Raw genomic sequence first — 20425 nt, 5'->3', positions numbered from 1 at the left:
CAGTGGCAGTGGTGCCACTAGCATCCTGAAGGGTATCCGCGTTTTAAGGGGGATGGGGTGGTGGGGTGAGAAGGAAAGTGTTTTTCTGCTGAGTATTCAGCAGATAACCAACACTGGAGGACAAACTCAAACACAAGATCAAGAAAGCTGGATCACTGCACTTGCTGTACCCCACATAACCCTGTCCCTTTATCAAATTGTTTTTGTCGCTGTTCAGTCCCTTACCTCATGTCCAACTCTTTGCGACCCTATGGACTGCAGCACATCAGGCTTCCCTGTCCTTCACTGGAGTTTGCTCAAATATTTGTCCATTGAGTCAGTGATGCCATCCAACCATCTCATCGGAGCATTTAGGATGAGGAGGAGTAGCCCGCTTCTCCTCTTGCCCTCAATCTTTCCCAGACAGGGTCTTTTCTAAAAATTCGGCTCTTCAAATCAGGTGCCCAAAGTATTGGAGCTTCAGCTTCACAGCATCAATTCTTCCAATGAATATTTAGGATTGATTTCCTTTAGGATGGACTGGTTTGATCTTGCAGTCTGAGGGACTCTCAAGAGTCTTCTCCAACACCACAGTTTAAAAGCATCAATTTGTCAGTCCTCAGCTGTCTTTATGGTCTCTCATATCTCACAAACACGACTACTGGAAAAACCATAGCTTTGACTATATGGACCTTTGTTGGCAAAGTGATGTCTCTGCTTTTAAATATGCTAATAGGTTTGTCATAGCTTTTCTTCCAAGGAGCAAGCATCTTTTAATTATGTGGCTGCAGTCACTGTCTGCAGAGATTTTGGAGCCCAAGAAAACAAAATCTGTCACTATTTCCACTTTTTCGTCATCTATTTGCCATGAAGTGATGGGACCAGATGCCATGATCTTAGTTTTTTGAATGTTGAGTTTTAAGCCAGCTTTTTCACTCTCCTCTTTCACCTTCATCAAGAGGCTCTTTAGTTCCTCATCTGCATATCTGAGGTTGTTGATATTTCTTCTAGCAATCTTGATTCCAGCTTGTGATTCATCCAGTCCAGCATTTCACAGGATGTACTCTACATATAAGTTAAATAAGCAGGGTGACAATATATAGCCTTGACATACTCCTTTCCCAATTTTGAACCAGTCCATTGTTCCATATCCAATTCTAACTGTTGCTTCTTGATCTGCATACAGGCTTCTCAGGAGACAGGTACAGTGGTCTAATATTCCCATCTCTTTAAGAATTTTCCAGTTTGTTGTGATCCATACAGATACTTAGTTGTGGATGTGACTGGTGATAGAAGCAAGGTCCGATGCTGTAAAGAGCAATATTGCATAGGAACCTGGAATGTCAGGTCCATGAATCAAGGCAAATTGAAAGTGGTCAAACAGGAGATGGCAAGAGTGAATGTCGACATTCTAGGAATCAGAGAACTAAAATGGACTGGAATGGGTTAAGTTAACTCAGATGACCATTATATCTACTACTGCGGGCAGGAATCCCTCAGAAGAAATGGAGTAGCCATCATGGTCAACAAAAGAGTCCGAAATGCAGTACTTGGATGCAATCTCAAAAGCAACAGAATGATCTCTGTTCATTTCCAAGGCAAACCATTCAATATCACAGTAATCCAAGTCTATGCCCCAACCAGTAATGCTGAAGAAGCTGAAGTTGAACGGTTCTATGAAGACCTACAAGACCTTTTAGAACTAACACCCAAAAAAGATGTCCTTTTCATTATAGGGGACTGGAATGCAAAAGTAGGAAGTCAAGAAACACCTGGAGTAACAGGCAAATTTGGCCTTGGAATACGGAATGAAGTAGGGCAAAGACTATTAGAGTTTTGCCAAGAAAATGCACTGGTCATAGCAAACACCCTCTTCCAACAACACAAGAGAAGACTCTACACATGGACATCAGCAGATGGTCAACAGCAAAATCAGATTGATTATATTCTTTGCAGCCAAAGATGGAGAAGCTCTATACAGTCAGCAAAAACAAGACCAGGAGCTGACTGTGGCTCAGACCATGAACTCCTTATTGCCAAATTCAGACTTAAATTGAAGAAAGTAGGGAAAACCACTAGACCATTCAGGTATGACCTAAATCAAATCCCTTATTATTATACAGTGGAAGTGAGAAATAGATTTAAGGGACTAGATCTGATAGACAGAGTGCCTGATGAACTATGGATGGAGATTCGTGACACTGTACAGAAGACAGGGATCAAGACCATCCCCATGGAAAAGAAATGCAAAAAAGCAAAATGGCTGTCTGGGGAGGCCTTACAAATAGCTGTGAAAAGAAGAGAAGTGGAAAGCAAAGGAGAAAAGGAAAGATATAAACATCTGAATGCAGAGTTCCAAAGAATAGCAAGGAGAGATAAGAAAGTCTTCCTCAGCGATCAATGCAAAGAAATAGAGGAAAACAACAGAATGGGAAAGACTAGAGATCTCTTCAAGAAAATTAGAGATACCAAGGGAACATTTCATGCAAAGATGGGCTCAATAAAGGACAGAAATGGTATGGACCTAACAGAAGCAGAAGATACTAAGAAGAGGTGGCAAGAATACACAGAAGAACTGTACAAAAAAGATCTTCACGACCAAGATAATCACAATGGTGTGATCACTGACCTAGAGCCAGACATCCTGGAATGTGAAGTCAAGTGGGCCTTAGAAAGCATCACTACGAACAAAGCTAGTGGAGGTGATGGAATTCCAGTGGAGCTATTTCAAATCCTGAAAGATGATGCTGTGAAAGTGCTGCACTCAATATGCCAGCACATTTGGAAAACTCAGCAGTGGCCACAGGACTGGAAAAGGTCAGTTTTCATTCCAGTCCCAAAGAAAGGCAATGCCAAAGAATGCTCAAACTACCACATAATTGCACTCATCTCACACGCTAGTAAAGTAATGCCCAAAATTCTCCAAGCCAAGCTTCAGCAATATGCGAACTGTGAACTTCCAGATGTTCAAGCTGGTTTTAGAAAAGGCAGAGGAACCAGGGATCAACTTGCCAACATCCACTGGATCATCAAAGAAGGAAGAGAGTTCCAGAAAAACATCTATTTCTGCTTTATTGACTCTGCCAAAGCCTTTGACTGTGTGGATCACAATAAACTGTGGAAAATTCTGAAAGAGATGGGAATACCAGACCACCTGATCTGCCTCTTGAGAAATCTGTATGCAGGTCAGGAAGCAACAGTTAGAACTGGACATGGAACAACAGACTGGTTCCAAATAGGAAAAGGAGTCCATCAAGGCTGTATATTGTCACCCTGCTTATTTAACTTATATGCAGAGTACATCATGAGAAACGCTGGGCTGGAAGAAGCACAAGCTGGAATCAAGATTGCCGGGAGAAATATCAATAACCTGAGATATGCAGATGACACCACCCTTATGGCAGAAAGTGAAGAGGAACTAAAAAGCCTCTTGATGAAAGTGAAAGAGGAGAGTGAAAAAGTTGGCTTAAAGCTCAACATTCAGAAAACAAAGATCATGGTATCTGGTCCCATCACTTCATGGGAAATAGATGGGGAAACAGTGGAAACAGTGTCAGACTTTATTTTTCTGGGCTCCAAAATCACTGCAGATGGTGACTGCAGCCGTGAAATTAAAGGACGCTTACTCCTTGGAAGGAAAGTTATGACCAACCTAGATAGCATATTCAAAAGCAGAATTACTTTGCCAACAAAGGTCTGTCTAGTCAAGGCTATGGTTTTTCCTGTGGTCATGTCTGGATGTGAGAGTTGGACTGTAAAGAAAGCTGAGTGACAAAGAATTGATGCTTTTGAACTGTGGTACTGGAGAAGACTCTTGAGAGTCCCTTGGATTGCAAGGAGATCCAACCAGTCCATTCTGAAGGAGATCAGCCCTGGGATTTCTTTGGAAGGAATGATGCTAAAGCTGAAACTCCAGTACTTTGGCCACCTCATGCGAAGAGTTGACTTATTGGAAAGGACTCTGATGCTGGGAGGGATTGGGGGCAGGAGAAGAAGGGGACGACAGAGGATGAGATGGCTGGATGGCATCACTGACTCGATGGACATGAGTCTGAGTGAACTCCGGGAGTTGGTGATGGACAGGGAGGCCTGGCGTGCTGTGATTCATGTGGTTGCAAAGAGTCAGACACGACTGAGCGACTGAACTGAACTGAACACTGTCAAAGTTTTAGCATAGTCAATGAAGCAGAAGTAGATGTTTTTCTGGAGTTGTCTTGCTTTTTCTATGATACAATTTGATCTCTGGTTCCTCTGTCTTTTCTAAATCTAGCATGTACATCTGGAAGTTCTGAGTTCACTTACTACTGAAGACCAGCTTGCAGGATTTTGAGCGTAATCTTGCCAACATGTTAAATGAGTGCAATTGTACAGTAAGTAGTTTAAACATTCTTTGACATTGCCTTTCTTTGGAATGGGAATGAAAACTGACCTTTTCCAGTCCTGTGGCCATGGCTGAGTTTATCAAAATTACCAGCTGCTAACTCCAAATTAAAAGTAGAAAAAAGGGTCTCTTTCTGTAGAAATGACATCAGTCATTCATTATGGCCATTTGGCAGCCAGTAGAGAGCCTGTGGGACTAGATACTATGGGGACTAGTCTAGACCCTAGACCCTGTGGGACTAGACACTATGCCTTTGCTCTTGGGCTGAGGACTCAGGAACACACCTGGTGGCCACATCTGCAGTGAGACCCATCTCCTCACCCATCACCTGACAATACCACAGACCTACATGTTGGTGTCTGGAAGTTTAGTGTCGTTAAGAACAACGTTAACTGGGTTTATGGTTTATGTCTGTGTAAGGTTAGAATCTGTAGTATGGACTCGATAAAAAGCAACTGTTTAAAAAACAAAAGGTGAGGGTGGGATGATTTGAGAGAATAGCATTGAAACATGTATATTATCATACGTGAAATAGATGACCAGTCCAGGTTCGATGCATGAGACAGGGTGCTCAGGGCTGGTGCACCGGGATGACCCTGAAGGATGGGATGGAGAGGGAGGTGGTGGGGGGCGTTCAGGATGGGGAACACATGTACACCCATGGCTGACTCATGTCAATGTATGGCAAAAAACCACTACAATATTGTAAAGTAATTAGCCTCCAATTAAAACAATAAATTAATTAAAAAAAAAACAAAAATGAAAAAACACCTTGTTTTCAAAGTTTATATAGTCTTTTCACCTGATCTGCTTTTCAAAGATGAAGAGTGAGGCAGGTGAACGTGGGAGAGAGCATTCCTGAATGAGAGACAGATGCGGGGCAAGAGGAAATGAGTATGATTTGGGGGATCAAGTATGAGGCAGATGGTAATCTGAGGCCAGATCACTCAGGGCCTTGAAAATCCTTTTAAGGATTTATTATTAATTCCAAAGTTTTGGAGCCAACCATAAATGTAAAGCTAGGGGGAGTGTCATCAGGTAGAAGTCTTAGGAAGCTCCCCCAGGTCAGTGTGGAGAATGGCAGGGCAAGGCAGAGGGCAGGGGGAAGAGGAAGATGCTGTCACAATCTAGACAAGAGCTACTGTCTGAGTTAACACCTTGGTAGTAGCAATACAGAGGATGGAAGAGTTGGGGACTAGAGAAAAGGATAGACTTGGAGGAAGACCACTTCCTTTGAGTGGTTTGGATCACTGGAAGTTCAGTCCTGAGTGAGAGAAGATAAATTCAGTTTAGGATTGGCTGATTTTGTGATGACTATGGGATATACAGATGGAAATACCCAGAGGACAATTGGATAAACATTTCCAGAGACCAGCAGGCTTGCATGCGTGCCTGCTAAGTCACTTAAGGCATGTCTGTGTGACCCTATGGACTATGGCCTGCCAGGCTCCTCTGTCCATGGGATTCTCCAGGCAAGAATACTGCAGTGGGTTGCAATTTCCCACTCCAGAAGATCTTCCTGACCCAGGGATCAAACCCACGTCTCTTATGTCTCCTGCAGGAAGGCAGGTTCTTTATTACTAGGGCCATCTGGGAAGCCCAGCAGGCCTAGGAGTCTGGATTTGGAAGCCATTGGCATTTAGTTGGTCACTGAACCCAGAAAGGACAGTAGAAGAGTGGTTTCCCACTCATGGTGATTTTGTCTCCCAGGGGACAGTTGGCACTATCTAGAGACATTTTGACTATTACAATGGGATAGAGGGCAAGCTGGCCCTGGCATCTAGTGAGAGGAGACCAAAGACACTACTAAATTACCCACAGTGTGCAGGACAACCCTCCCCACCCCAGCTCCCATGGCTCACTAAAAAAAGAATTGTCCAGCGCTTTTGACACTAGTGCTGCGACTGAGACAACCTGGAGCAGTGGGGAGTGTAGAGAGTGAGAAGAGGGCTGAGGATGGAGCCCTAGAGAACTCCCGACATTGAAAGGATGGGCAGGGAAGCAGGCCCTGGAGGAGACTGAAGAGGAGCCACCAGAGAGAAGCCACTGACCAGGGGAACTTCCCCAGTTACATGAGATTTTGGCAAATCAATGTCAAGTATGGGGTAATGGATTGAGTGCTAAAAGCCAGGCAAGAAGAGGGAGGCTGGTTGTCACACTCTCCAGATGAATTCCTCAATGCTGCCACCCTCTCCTAGGAACACTAAAGCCAAACTACCAACAGACCTAATCGGGTAAGCAAGGAGCTTTATGAGAAGGGTGCTCAGCTTTTCCCCTCCCTTTCTTAATGCACATTCCATCTGAGAACATCAAGGAAATACCTGAAATGTCGTGACTTGGTACTTGCAGAGCTAAACTAATGCAGCAGGTTCAAACTAGCTGTAGAAGTTTGAGTCCTCCCCAAGTTTGCCCTCCTCAGCTGATTCCTAGGAAAAGGGCAGGGAGCCCAGTTCATTCTCAAAACTGTATCTTCTTCCCTGGTAGGAACTTGGGCTGAAACTCATTTTCACTAAACCAGGGTTTAGACCTACTAGAATCTAATACTGAAAACAGCTTGAGATCTCATCTGGGCTATCCTGTTTGCTTGCTATTTCACTAGCCTGCACTGGCATTTGAAGCTTGGTTTTCTACAGAAAAAAAGATACCTCTCTAGATGGGCCCTGCTGTATTTGGTTACCCTGGATTCCCACAAATAAAACTGGACTCCTTGGGTGAATCCTGAAATGTGTTTGTCTCATTTACCTTTTCAACTAACCATATTTGATTCATGTACCCAGAAAAAATAAATAAGGTAATGCATTTACACATCAAGTGCATTGTACATGCTCAGTAAACAGCTGTGCTTTTCCTTTATTGGGCTATTTTAATCCTCAGTCCCAATCAGAATCAAAACTAAATTAATTCTGTTATCTAAGCTTTGGAGAGAAAATCAATGTCTGCCTTAAGTTCAGATTTCCAACCAAACCATGAAGATTACCATTCAGATAACATACTTTCATATTCTAATGCCCTAAGAAAATATCATATACCATAAATCTTACAGTGTATACTTGGAACAATAAAGCCTCCCTTTTCTGGGGATGGCTGAGCCAGCAGTGGATTCTACTACCTGTCCGAATAAAAATAAGATAAAAGAGAGAACAAAACATACATCATTGATCTCCATGGTACACAGCTTCTTACTTCATTAAATAACAGTTTCCAAGTAAATCAAGATGTTAGACAGCTGGATTGGAAATCACTTGGCATAAAGGAGGAAAAAAATCTTTCAGATTGTGATATCAAAGTCGTCTTGGCTTTCTGCTTTCGTTCAAGTTGAAAAGAGGAACAAGGAGTAGGAGAAAGAGGGAGAAATGTTAGACGGAAGACATTTCTCAAACTGGAAGATGCTGCGACACCTTCGGTCAGTTCTTTTCCTGGAGCAGGTACAGCTCAAAGGCCATTCTGGAAAAAAACCTGAGCCCAAAGTACTGTCTACTAGCCACGACAGTAATCACAAAAACAAATTCCATACAACTCAGGGCCGGGAGGGGGCGGTTTGCTTATATAATGTGTCCATCCTGTTCCAACTGCACTCTCCTGGTCCTACACGTCTCACCGCTCGGCGCTTCTCATGCCCCCTACTGGAGAAAGCAAGTACGTTTAAGAGGTAAAGAGCAGCAAAAGTTCCCATTTCCCTCCAACTTCACAGTTGGGGAACTCAAAAGGCAGAGGGCGCAAAGTTCAGCTTTGATTCGAAAGACGGTTCTTCCCTCTCTTGAAATCGTATCTTGCACCTTCTTGGATCCGGTGTCCAAAACGACTGCCAGAGGCTCTTTTTCTTGGTTTGAAGAAAAAGGACTGGCTAGACTAAAAAGGAGGGACTTTGGGGGAATGCAGGATTCAAGCCCTGGGTTGCGGCCCGGAGAAGATGATGTCACCGCTTCTGCAAGAGAGGGCTGGGGGGTGGGGCGGCCGACGGGGAGCCCGCGCCGAGCCTGCAGCTGCCAAGGGAGCGTTCCTAGCCCACGTCAGGGGAGGTGTCGGGATAAATAGGTCCGGCAATGGCCGGGGTTGGCTGCGCTCGGAGCTGCCGGGCCGGGGACTGGAATTGCCAGGGCGGGTTCACGCCTGGGAGGCTGAGAGCTGGAACTACTGGGGCCGCGCGCGCCGGACTGCGGATACCCCCGGCCAGCCCCAGAGGCCGCGCACTGCTGCCCACGGGAGTTTGGGTAGAGCACATCCCCTGTGCCCTAAAGCACCTCTTCCTTCGTGAAGGGAGAGAGAAAGACTAGGGGGCCCATTCTGTCTACTGGGGTGGCGGCACGGGAGGGCAGTAACATGCTCCTCTCCATCCTGACCGCGTTGTGCCTGTGGCTGCGCCTGGCGCTGGGCGTGCGCGGCGCGCCCTGCGAGGCGGTGCGCATCCCGATGTGCCGGCACATGGCCTGGAACATCACGCGGATGCCCAATCACCTGCACCACAGCACGCAGGAGAACGCCATCCTGGCCATCGAGCAGTACGAGGAGCTGGTGGACGTGAACTGCAGCGCGGTGCTGCGCTTCTTCCTCTGTGCCATGTACGCGCCCATCTGCACCCTGGAGTTCCTGCACGACCCCATTAAGCCGTGCAAGTCGGTGTGCCAGCGCGCGCGTGACGACTGCGAGCCCCTCATGAAGATGTACAATCACAGCTGGCCTGAGAGCCTGGCCTGCGATGAGCTGCCTGTCTACGACCGGGGTGTGTGCATCTCGCCTGAGGCCATCGTCACTGACCTCCCTGACGGTGAGACTTGGGGAAGGAACAAGGTGGTGATGGGGGGGGGGGGCGGGGGCGGTTGAGGGGGCACTCTGGACTGTCACTGCCACATGAGAACCCGACAGCTGCCAGTGGGTGGTCGGGCAGCGCCCCATTCTTCTTAGGTGAATTGGAGGAGGTGGGAAGGGCTGGTGACTTGACTTCTGGAAGTCTGCTTTCTCCACAGGAATTTCAGGAGCTGAAGAACACCATGTCCCCATAAAGAGGGATGGGCGACTTTGCTTAGATAGGTGACACTAGAGAATTTTTTCTTTGTAGTAATAAAATAGTAATAGCAGTGACTGGGTCTGAACCAGCTTTGAGCACTTTTTTTTACATCATTTAATAAACAAAACACTCCTACCAGGATTCTCCACTTAACGTTAGTTCTTGAAAGCTCTTTCTGAAAAAGCAGTACTAGTCACTTCCCACCAGGAGTACAGTTTATAAATTTAGTTGCCCTGGAAAACTGTGATGTCTGTTTCATGGTCTTTGACCCAATGCCAGCGTCTGTGGCATCTTAGTTAACTCGAACTCAACCACCACTTCCTTCTTTTCTCTTTAGTCTTTTTGATGCTTTTCTAGGAAGAAGAGGCAGGTTTAAATCCACTTCTTGAAATAAAACCTAAGAATATTTTTGCCTTCTTTTATCCCTGACTCAAGTTGCTACACATTTAAAGAAATTATGGTGTTGCTTTAGTGTCGTTTCTGAAGTTATATCTCAGAGCCTTGCCCAAAACGTGGAGGTGGAGAAGTGAAATGAAGGGGGGGAAATTTAAGCTCCTCTCTAATTCAGTTTTAAAAAAACAAACAAACAAACATGTATTTCTTTAATTATAGAAATGATACAGGGTTATGCTTCTTTAGGGAGTAGCTCTGGACTGTTTCTGCAAAATGTGAGGTGGGAATTGGGGACTATTTTGGTTATTTTGATTAGTGTAAGCTCTCAACTTGGAAAATCAACATTTTAAAATAGATTTAGGGGGGAATGACATAATTTATCCAGGTTGGATAAATGTCAGATAAATCCAGGTTGGCTGTATATATCAACCAGTTTAAATGGATGTGCCTTCACTTCAGTTTGTTCTGGATAAGCAGTCTCAGCCATAAGTCTTCTTTCCTAAGCCCAAAGAGTCTATATGGAAGAAGTAGTTGACAATCACATATAATTTTTGCTGTTTAGGATTTGTGTGTGTTTGTGTGTGCTGCCGTGTTAGTCAGTGTCTCCAGATGATTCCTTACTCCAGCTGGAATCACTGACCACACCCATGTGTCCCTGTGTGTTTTTCAGACGTTAAGTGGATAGACATCACTCCAGACATGATGGTACAGGAAAGGCCTCTTGATATTGACTGTAAACGCCTAAGCCCGGGTAAGTTCATTAGCCTCAAGGCTCCATCTCTTTCTTCTCTCCAGAGTGACTTCTGAACCTTTTTTCAACATTGCCTTTGTTTTGTCTTCTTTAGACCGGTGCAAGTGCAAAAAGGTGAAGCCAACCCTGGCAACGTATCTAAGCAAAAACTACAGTTACGGTAAATCATCTGCTGAATCCATTGGCTTGGGGACTTGGCACATGACACAGCCAGGTCTGCTAGTCATGAAGTGAAAAAGCGGGTTGGTGATTTCTCTCAGTCATGTGGGTCCTAGATGGCACAATAACAACTGTGAATATATCTTGCTTTTCTGAGTAAATCAAGTAAAAACTAAGTAAAGTACCTGGGTGAGGGCAGTGCTGTGAATCAGATTACAAGTGTGACATCCTGATCCTAACTGTCCTATTTGTCCAGAAGTTCTGTCAGCCAGGACATCACCTCACTTCTCTCATGGTTTCACCACAGGGCCTTAGGGCAGCGGTGGGAGGGGACGGAAAAAAAAGTTTCACTGCTGTGGAAAGGATGGGTAAGTGATCTGTGGATTTGACCTGAGGCCCAGAGACCAAAGAATTAAGATGTGCACACGTATCTTTTTACTTATAAAAACACTTTTTAAAAAACTGTGGGAATATGTTAATCACAAGACCTACAGCTGTAAGTATTAACATAGTTAAAATGTTCTCTTATTTGAAAGACCCAGTTGGCACTTTCTTCAGAGAATAAGTCAATCATGCTGTCTTGAATGTTTTCAGTGAATTCTAGTGTCATAATTTGAAAGTAAATTTAATTAAAAATGTGTTCCTTTAAAATATCTTTTTGGGCTATTTCATGGGTTTTTTTGTGTGTTTTTTAAATTATTTCTGTTGAAATAGTGGAAACTATTTGGGTAAAAATGTTTGTTTTATTTGGTAACTTAGTTTTCCATATTTCAAACTGAAATTTTATATCATAAGAACCTTTGTATTATACAACCCACATAAAAGCAGGAAGATCATGGCACTATAAAAGTCTGAAAAAATAACCTCTTATTTAGGTTGTCATATTTGAGAACCACACATAGCCAAAATGGGTAATTCAACCCCCCCCAAAAAAAAAACAAAACAAAGCAAAACACTGTCTTTTCTAGTAGCTTCTTGTTACTGTTTTTTAAACCTGTTATATGTAGATATCATCTTAATCTAATCCACGTAGCCCCTTGTCTGGCACCATCCAGCCTTAGTTACTTTGTTGTCCAGTCTGAGTTTCACTGTCATGCTGTTCTCTAGGGCATCATTGCTTCGTAACCACATTGATGATGAAACTATTTTCTATTTAAATTATTCAACTCCTTCATAAACCAGCTTGCTAGGATGGAATCCAAGACAGATCCATCCTAGGCTGATTACAACTCCATGGCAGGTGGTAATAGCAAGGGACCAAGGAGGTCAAGGAGCTTCCCTGGTGGCTCAGATGGTAAAGCGTCTGCCTGCAATGAGGGAGACCTGGGCTCGATTCCTGGGTCAGGAACATCCCCTGGAGAAGGAAATGGCAATCCACTCCAGCACTCTTGCCTGGAAAATCCCATGGACGGAGGAACCTGATAGGCTACAGTCCATGGGGTCGCAAAGAGTCGGACACGACTGAGCAACTTCACTTTCACTTTCACTTTCAAGGAGGTCAGAACTGCAAGCATGATAAGACCCAGTGACGTTACCAGTCATCTGTAATAACAGTTCCACCTCTGCCCACCACAGACCCTGCTTTGGCGGTTTGGGAAATTAAAGAATTGAGAACAGTCATCTTCAGAGACTCCTTCCTGCATGAGAATATTAGGACTATAACAACTTTCTCTGGAACAGTTCAAGCAGCAGATGGGTGATTGAACCACACAAACTTTTAGGTGCCTTCTGAATCTGAGAATATATGATTCTCACTTCAAATCATTACAGGACAGAGTAGAAAGACAAAGTAGTATTATTTCTACAAAGTTTAGTCAACCTTCTATGTAACTAAATTTCCTGATGTTCCCTTCTGCACCCTCCCAAAAAAAGCCCCTCATCATAGAATTATAGAATTCTAGGGCTGAGAAGAATCCATGGGATTCTGTATTGAAACTCTATCTGTAGCCCCATGTGGAGCAGTCACTGACCCAAAGACAGATCTCAGAGTAAGCCCGCTTGTGAATTTCCTTTTCTATCTTGCAGCATGATTCAGAACTTTTAAGACATTGTTGACAATATGGGAGGCCTTACATTTAGCATATGATTGTGTGGGCATTTTTGCCTGCATTCGGGCAGCTTGGACATGACCATAATTACAGGAGTGATTCTTTAAGAGAGGCTCAGAGTTGGCAGGAATACACCATCCATATTTCTCTCCAAAGCTTCAGCAACACTTAAATCGATTTTTCAATTGCAGTCATTCATGCAAAAATAAAAGCCGTGCAGAGGAGTGGCTGTAATGAAGTAACGACAGTGGTGGATGTGAAAGAGATCTTCAAGTCCTCATCACCCATCCCTCGGACTCAAGTCCCTCTTATTACGAATTCTTCCTGCCAGTGTCCACACATCCTGCCTCATCAAGATGTTCTCATCATGTGTTACGAGTGGCGCTCACGGTAGGCACAGAGGGGCAGAAAAAAACTGCACACAGCTTAGGAAAACCATGAATCCCACTTAGAAGTCCTAGTTTGTGTGTTTTGTTTTTTTTTTTTTTAAAAAGCACTAGCTTTTAAAAAAAAATCAGTTTTATTAGATGGTTTGATTGGGATATCATATATCCTAAACATCGCTTAATTCTTTATAGAATTAAGGAAAAATGAAAGCATGAGCATTTCAGTGGACTCTTTAAAAATCAATTTCAGAATGTATTACCGGATTTCAGAAACTTATAAGCAAATAAATTGAGTAAAACCAGTTCTTTTCAAATCAATCTTATTGTAGCAAATATGAATTTTTAAGACCTTTTAAATAAATTATGAATCAAGAAACGATGGCCATTTGAAACACAGTTCCACACTTAGTTTACATTTGTTTACTTGAGTATTATATAAACACATATATACACTCACACACATGTATTGTATGCATCTCTCCAGCTGGGAGTGTGTCTCCTCACTTATCTTTCCATAACATCTTTTTATATATATCCTTACAACATAAGAAGTCCTTAAAATATAAAAATCAAACACTTCAGCACAGGTTCCAGAAAGAGCCCCATAACTTGCTTCACTTCGTTTCTCCAGCAAAACTACTCATTTTTATTTAAAAAGTCTTCCTTTTGATTCTCTGCCATTAATAATGTTCCTATTCCTTCTGGATATACAGCTCAAGATTCTATTTCTCAAAAAAAAACCACTTTTTGATACTGCCTTCACTTGAATACTTTCTTATTCTTCAGTCTATCAGTACTTAGTACCTTCTTCACACTTCTTGTGCTTTCGGCTTTAAAGCTGTTTTACTGCTTATATCTTGTCTTTCTAAAGACATTGAATGAATGAACTTTGAATGACTGTTTCTGGGCTCATTCCTCTATGATGCTTATATATGCTCCAGTACTAGAAGCAGCTCTGAGGATGTGCCGGATTGCTGAACAGGTGAATAGATAATACATGAGTTAAATAACAGCCTTTGTGTCATTTTCCCTGTTAGATTATAGATAGTGTAATTCTGATCAAAATCCTAGTAAATCTTTTGGATGATTGAGATTTATGTCTTCACAAATAGTGCTAATGATCATTTGGAAGAATAAAGTGGTAAGGACATGTAAAGGAGATTTTGAAAATCGAAGGATGAGCGAAAATGTGCCTTATGTCATAAGCAAAGTCAGCATAAAGCTACACTTGTTCAAGTCATGTGGTGCAACAGTAGACATGTAGATAAATAAAGCAGAGAAGAAAATCTTGCAACAGATTATAATGCATGCAAGAACTTCTATTATGAAAGAGATGTGGCAAATCAATAGAAATTAAACTGTTGTTTAGTAAATGTTGCAAATGGCTTTACTTGGGAAAATAGTATGTATTTTCACTTTGTACTCAATAAATTTTAAATGGGGTAAAAAAGTAAATATTTTAAAAACTTAATCAAAAAGGATAAAGTTCAGTAAATAAATGTGTACTACCTGAAAAATAAAGTAGTCTGTAAACATAAAAGTAATGTAAGAAATTATGAGGGAAAATGTCAGTGCACATATCTGATGACAATATTGTGCATATTAAAATCAAAAATAAAAAGAGAAAGACATGGACTTCCCTAGAGGTCCAGTGGTTAAGACTCCAAACTTCCACTGCAGGGGGCATGGGTTCAATCCCTGGTCTGTAAACTAGGATCCTGTGTGCCAGGCAGCCAAAAAAAATTTTTTTAGAAAGAGAAAGACAAAAAAAAAAAAATTATTGCAATGGGTATAACAAAAGATAGTGATTTACTCTATAAAAAGTAAGTATAAATTTACATCTAAATCAATATTTAAAACATTGACTACAATATAGAAATGCATGTACGAAGTCTATACAAAGTTCTAAAAGAAGTACAAGTAGTAAATAAACATTAAAATATTTACCTCCTTAATTTTCCAACCCAAATAAAAGCAAGATTCCATTCTTACTTAGTCTTAATGTTGGTGAATTAAGTGACAGTTCAACCATTTTGAAAATAATTTAGCACTATGCATTGAAAACCTTAAGAAAAAAATACATACTCTTCTGCTTTCATAAATCTATCTTAAGGAAATAATTAGCCAGTGCACACTAGTGATATTCAGTGCAATGCTGATGATAATAGCTAAGCAAAAGGGAGGGTCAACTGTAGAGAAATAGTTAAATACATTATGGATATCCATAGTTATAATTTATATAGTTAGGAAAGTTATATTTTTTTAATTTTTCAGGTATATAAGAAAATGCATATAATGCTGAAAGGAAATATACAGTATGATCTAAATGTACAGTGTGATCTAATAAAATATGAAATATTAGTAAAATAAATACACTGAAAGAAAATATTAGTAAAATATAAATGGGGACTTGTGGGGCTAATGGTTATTGAAGAATTTTGGTTTTTACAATTTTTTGTATTTTATATTTTTGAACTTCTGTATTTTTGAAATTTTTACTTTCATAATTAGCATTGCTTATTAAGATAAATTACTTTTTTCAGGATGATGCTTCTTGAAAATTGTTTAGTTGAAAAATGGAGAGACCAACTCAGTAAAAGATCCATAGTAAGTATAATTAGGAATTCACAGATATGGATTGAAATGCATGTATTTGGGAATTCTTCACATTCTTTCATCTCTAGGCTATCATGTGCTGTGCTTAGTCGCTAAGTCGTGTCCGACTCTTTGTGACCCTGTGGACCGTAGCCCGCCAGGCTTCTCTGTTCGTGGGGATTCTCCAGGCAAGAATACTGGAGTGGGTTGCCATACCTAGCTCCAGCTAGGCTATGATAGGAGTCAGCAACAGTAGCAGTATTTGTCTTTGAATAAATAATTAAGAGAATAACTTTTCTCATTTGGAGTTTTTATCATAAGTTTCTCTTCAGTTTCAAAGGTGATTTGGTTGCATTCAATACTGATCTACTGGTTTTCAATATTTCCAGATTAAATTTATTTATTGCTTTCTTTATTGTATTATATTTAATTTGTTTAGCAGTCAGTCAGGTGCTTGAACAGAATTAATATACAGTGGTATTAATACAGACATATATGGGTGTGAATATCTGCTTTTGAAATTCATACTGTCACTGTACAGAGAAGATTCTTTCCCTTTAAGATAAGTATTTAAGATAACTTCAAGACTTTTGTCAAAATAAATCATATACAAAAAGTAATACTTTTGTGGTCAAATCCATAATTTAATGGTAACATCATAGAAAAATCGGTCACTCAGTTAGAGGAGTTAGAATAATTTTCTGCCCAGAGATGTGAAATCATTCCAGAACTAAAGAAATCAGGTTATTGGTTTGGATTTTAAAAGCATCCTTTTTCCTTAAAATATGTTTAGATGTATGCAGGAGAGTTTGTGTTACCCAGTTCAGAAAAGATACTGCAACTGCCTGTGTTTTCTTAGTTTGCAGTAATGAAAATTCTTGAGCAAGGAGAGAGTGTATATTAATACTGATTTATGGAGAAGGTGGGCTTCACAGGTAGCTCAGTGGTAGAGAATCTGCCTGCCAGTGCAGGAGCCGCAGGAGACATGGGATCAATCCCTGGGTTGGGAAGATCCCCTGGAGGAGTAAATGGCAACCCACTCCAGTATTCTTGTCTGAAGAATCCCATGGACAGAGGAACCTGGCAGGCTACAGTCCATGGGGTCACAAAAGAGTTGGACATGACTGAGCAACTGAGCGTGCTTGCATGCATAGAGAAGGCAGTTTCAACACAACCTCTTCTACTGAGTCCTTTTCTAAATAACAGGCCCAAACACTGCTGCTGCATCTAAGTTAAACACTCATGAGCTTCTCAGGAGCACACTTTGTCTTACTGAACAGAAAATTCTAGCAGAGTTGCTTATCTGATTTCCAAGACTGCAGTAGATTAGAAGAATCAATCTAGAAGGTAAGTCCGCCTTGAAAACTGAGATTGTTGACAGGAAAGAAAGCTTTCAAGAATCATAACTGGGTCATTCACTTTGGCAGCAAATACTCCAATACAGTATTAAGAATATGAAAATATCACCATGGTATAACAATGCACAGTAATAAGTTTATTATTTTAGGACTAGAGTTGTGCCCTAGGAGGGTGGGGACTGCATTTTTCATTTCATTGTATTTTTACTGCCTGACCTATGGTTGTGGTCTAATTTTTATACTCTAACATAAAGTAGGGACATATGTGTTATAATGAAAAGCAATGTCTATTCAAATAGACTCTTTTTCATTTTTTTTTCTTAGACATTTTCATATTTAAAGAGTAAATTCTTTTTCTATCATGGAATCTTGACTGTCTAGAATGGCATTTCTCATCAGCTCTGGGTAGCTAACACATGAGCGGATTACTAAATGTGGGTGGGGCTTCCATTTTCTTTCAGATATAAGAGAGTTAGGTGAACCTATAAGTGTGGTAAGAAATCCCAGCTTCCTAGTGAGGCTGTATCCATTTCTGCTTTTAGCCTTGGCAAAGCCTTTTTGAATGATTGGCTGTATAGGAAAGTTGCATTACAGGGCCTATGGGAAAAATTGCATACATTAGGGCCTTCACAGGAGGAGAAGGGGATGACAGAGGATGAGATGGTTGGATGGTAACACCAACTCAATGGGCATGAGTTTGAGCAAACTCCAGAAAATAGCGAAGGACAGAGAAACCTGGCATGCTGTAGTCCATGGAGTCACAGAGTTGGACATGACTGAGCAACTGAACAACAGCAAAGGGCCTTAGGCTGTGGAGTTAGGCTGGTAAATTTGAATCCCAGCTCTGACTTTGTCGGCTCTGAAAATAACATCAGTATGCTTGTTTCCCGGTCATGACAATGGTGTCTACCTAGAAGGGCTGTTGTTTCAATGAAATAAATGTATGTCAAGACATTACCATATATATCCAGTGCTTTCCAAAGCACCTGTTACAGGATACATGCTCAACATCACGGGGTAGAGTAGCTATGGTAATCATGAATCTCATGATGAGTATATTACAGTGAAAATACGCATTATTTTGGATATTAGTTTAATAGCATGAAGAGGTGAGACATATTTGATGGTCACATGTACACATTGCCTCCCAGCAGTGGGAAGAGAGGCTGCAGGAACAGCAGAGGACAGCCCCGGACAAGAAGCGAACAGCAGGGCGCACCAGCCGCAGTAACGCCCCGAAGCCCAAGGGGAAGCCACCTGCTCCCAAACCAGCCAGCCCCAAGAAGAACATCAAAGCTAGGAGTGCTCCAAAGAGCACAAACCCAAAACGAGCGTGAGCTAACTGCTTTCTGCAATGGGGACTTCCTCTCAGAGTGAGGCCAGGCATCACCCAACAGCCTGTAGAAGGCCACACACCCCTCGCCTTAACAACCACAGTCCTCTTCATAGACACATCTTGCAGCATTTTTCTTAATGATATGCTTCAATTTTTCTTTTTAAGTCACTACAAACCATAGTGGTAGGTATGCCCTTTGGTATGCAAGGTATAAGAAAGCTGGTCAAATAAGCTTATCGTATTGAGAGTAAACTGTGTGCAGACTCTGTGAGAGCTCCGCAAGGGCAAAGATGCTTTTGTTCTTACAATTTGACCTGATATGTGCATTGAAAAATAAATGCCATAATACAAACCAAACACCCAATTTTTTTTTTTTACAATATGTTTTATTTTATTTGGTGGTTAGGATGTGAGCAGTTTTTCAAAATGTGATTGAAAATATAATGCTTCTAAAGAGGAAAGCAAGAGGAATGAATGTTTCAAAGATCTTTACTGTTTGCAGAAGAATTTTTGTGATCAAAGGGGATTTTTGAACAATCTAGAAAAGTAGGATGTGGAAAATCAGAATCAGTCTGGTTTTATGGTTTTTGTTTTTACAAAGAAGCCTTTCTGCTCTGTTTTCAGCTAGAAACCCTAAAACTAAAACAACAGTATTGCTAAATGAATAAAAGGGAAAGGCAGACAGACAAAGTCTGGACCCTTGTTTTCTGGTTACCATGCCACAGTGGAGATGCTCTGGTTTCATATGCACCATGTTTCTTACAGCCCCTTTAAGCAGTACTGGAAACACTTTGTTTCTTCTCTATGATTCGGGTACCAATTAGTCATCCCCAAGCATCTTACACCTGTGGGTGTGATGCTCATCTCACTTCCCAGGACATCCCAGGTATCTTGACGCCCAGCCTCTATGCTGATTGCTGGTGCCCCCAAGGGTGCCTTGGGCCTGAGGTAGGAGGGTCAGGATCCAGAGCCCCTGGTCTTCAGCCTGCTATGGCACCCTTGCCACACACCAGCTCCGTACTTGGAAAAGACAGTTGCAGTCACTTGTCCATCCACTACTCAAGGATATAGAAGAACAAACTGCAAGCTTAAGAGTAAAATCTCCTTTAGATGTACCATTGTTGCTGCTTCTCAGAGTAAGGGTAAGTTACATGTTGCATTCACACACAATGATTAAACAGATAATTTAATTTCATCTCTGTAGGCTTTGGGACACAGAGGTGAGGTGTGTGGGTAAGCCAGGGCAGAGAGAAGAAAACAGCGTTAATGAGAGTGCTGGCACGGGCACCCATCTCCTCCAGAAAGTGTAACTTCATCTGCATCCTGTTACCCCACGGCAATAGAGCTGAAGGAATCCAATATAAACACCCACACAGAGGTATCAATAAAATACTCCATGTGTGTTTCTGTCTAAAAAACAAACCACTCTGGCCCTTAAGGAAAACCAGACAGGTATTTAGGATAGCATCTAAAGAAATCTAGGAAAGTCCATGAAAAGCCATTGATACCCTAGATTACCTCCTTAGCATAGTAGGAATTTGGAGGGTGGGGAGGGGAGTTAGAACTCTCAATGGAAATGAAAAAACTCCCTGCAAAACTTTTTTTTAAGTGCAAAATGATGTAACGAGAGTTTGGAAATGGCTTGACAATTTTAAACACTGTTTCATTTGAATATTTAACTGAAATCATATACTGCATATCACAACTTAATAAGGTACATTAATTACTTTAATTGATAATCACTGTTTATTTGTTATAAAAAAGTTGAAAATGAACATCAGCCCACACTGAGAGTAATATAACAAGTGTGGAAGTGGGTTTTGTGTGAGAGCCACAAATTTTTCTCCCTTAAAATATTGTTTCCACCTAAATACTTATGAGAGGTAAATCGCTCACCTGGGGGGATGGGGTTTGATTGTATAACGGTGCACCCTTCCTGCCATCTTGTTGGGTTTTTCTCTTTGGATGTAGAATATCATTTTGGGTAGGCTCCAATCTTTGTTACTGATGATTGTCTGGTAGTTAGTTGCAGTC

General features: G+C 41.5%; 1 protein-coding gene across 1 annotated transcript; it reads left to right on the top strand.

Annotated features, from left to right (window-relative positions):
- Positions 1-8405: 8405 nt before the first annotated feature.
- Positions 8406-19072, top strand: SFRP4 (secreted frizzled related protein 4). The gene is made up of 6 exons (XM_055589467.1): positions 8406-9125; positions 10429-10509; positions 10604-10669; positions 12908-13106; positions 15646-15709; positions 18207-19072. The coding sequence occupies exons 1-6, from the start codon at positions 8681-8683 to the stop codon at positions 18390-18392; spliced, it is 1041 nt and encodes a 346-aa protein (XP_055445442.1). The 5' UTR covers positions 8406-8680; the 3' UTR covers positions 18393-19072.
- Positions 19073-20425: the final 1353 nt, after the last annotated feature.

Source organism: Bubalus kerabau, chromosome 8 (genome assembly GCF_029407905.1).
Source record: "Bubalus kerabau isolate K-KA32 ecotype Philippines breed swamp buffalo chromosome 8, PCC_UOA_SB_1v2, whole genome shotgun sequence".
Lineage (NCBI taxonomy): Eukaryota > Metazoa > Chordata > Mammalia > Artiodactyla > Bovidae > Bubalus > Bubalus kerabau.
The sequence above is the reverse complement of the archived record's forward strand: the minus strand, read 5'-3'. Positions and strand labels throughout refer to the sequence as shown.

Coding starts and splice junctions, on each gene's coding strand:
- SFRP4 (XM_055589467.1), top strand. CDS start 8,681: ATGCTCCTCTCCATCCTGACCGCGTTGTGCCTGTGGCTGCGCCTGGCG. Junction 9,126..10,428: donor CGTCACTGACCTCCCTGACG/GTGAGACTTGGG, acceptor TGTGTTTTTCAG/ACGTTAAGTGGATAGACATC. Junction 15,710..18,206: donor AACTCAGTAAAAGATCCATA/GTAAGTATAATT, acceptor ATTGCCTCCCAG/CAGTGGGAAGAGAGGCTGCA.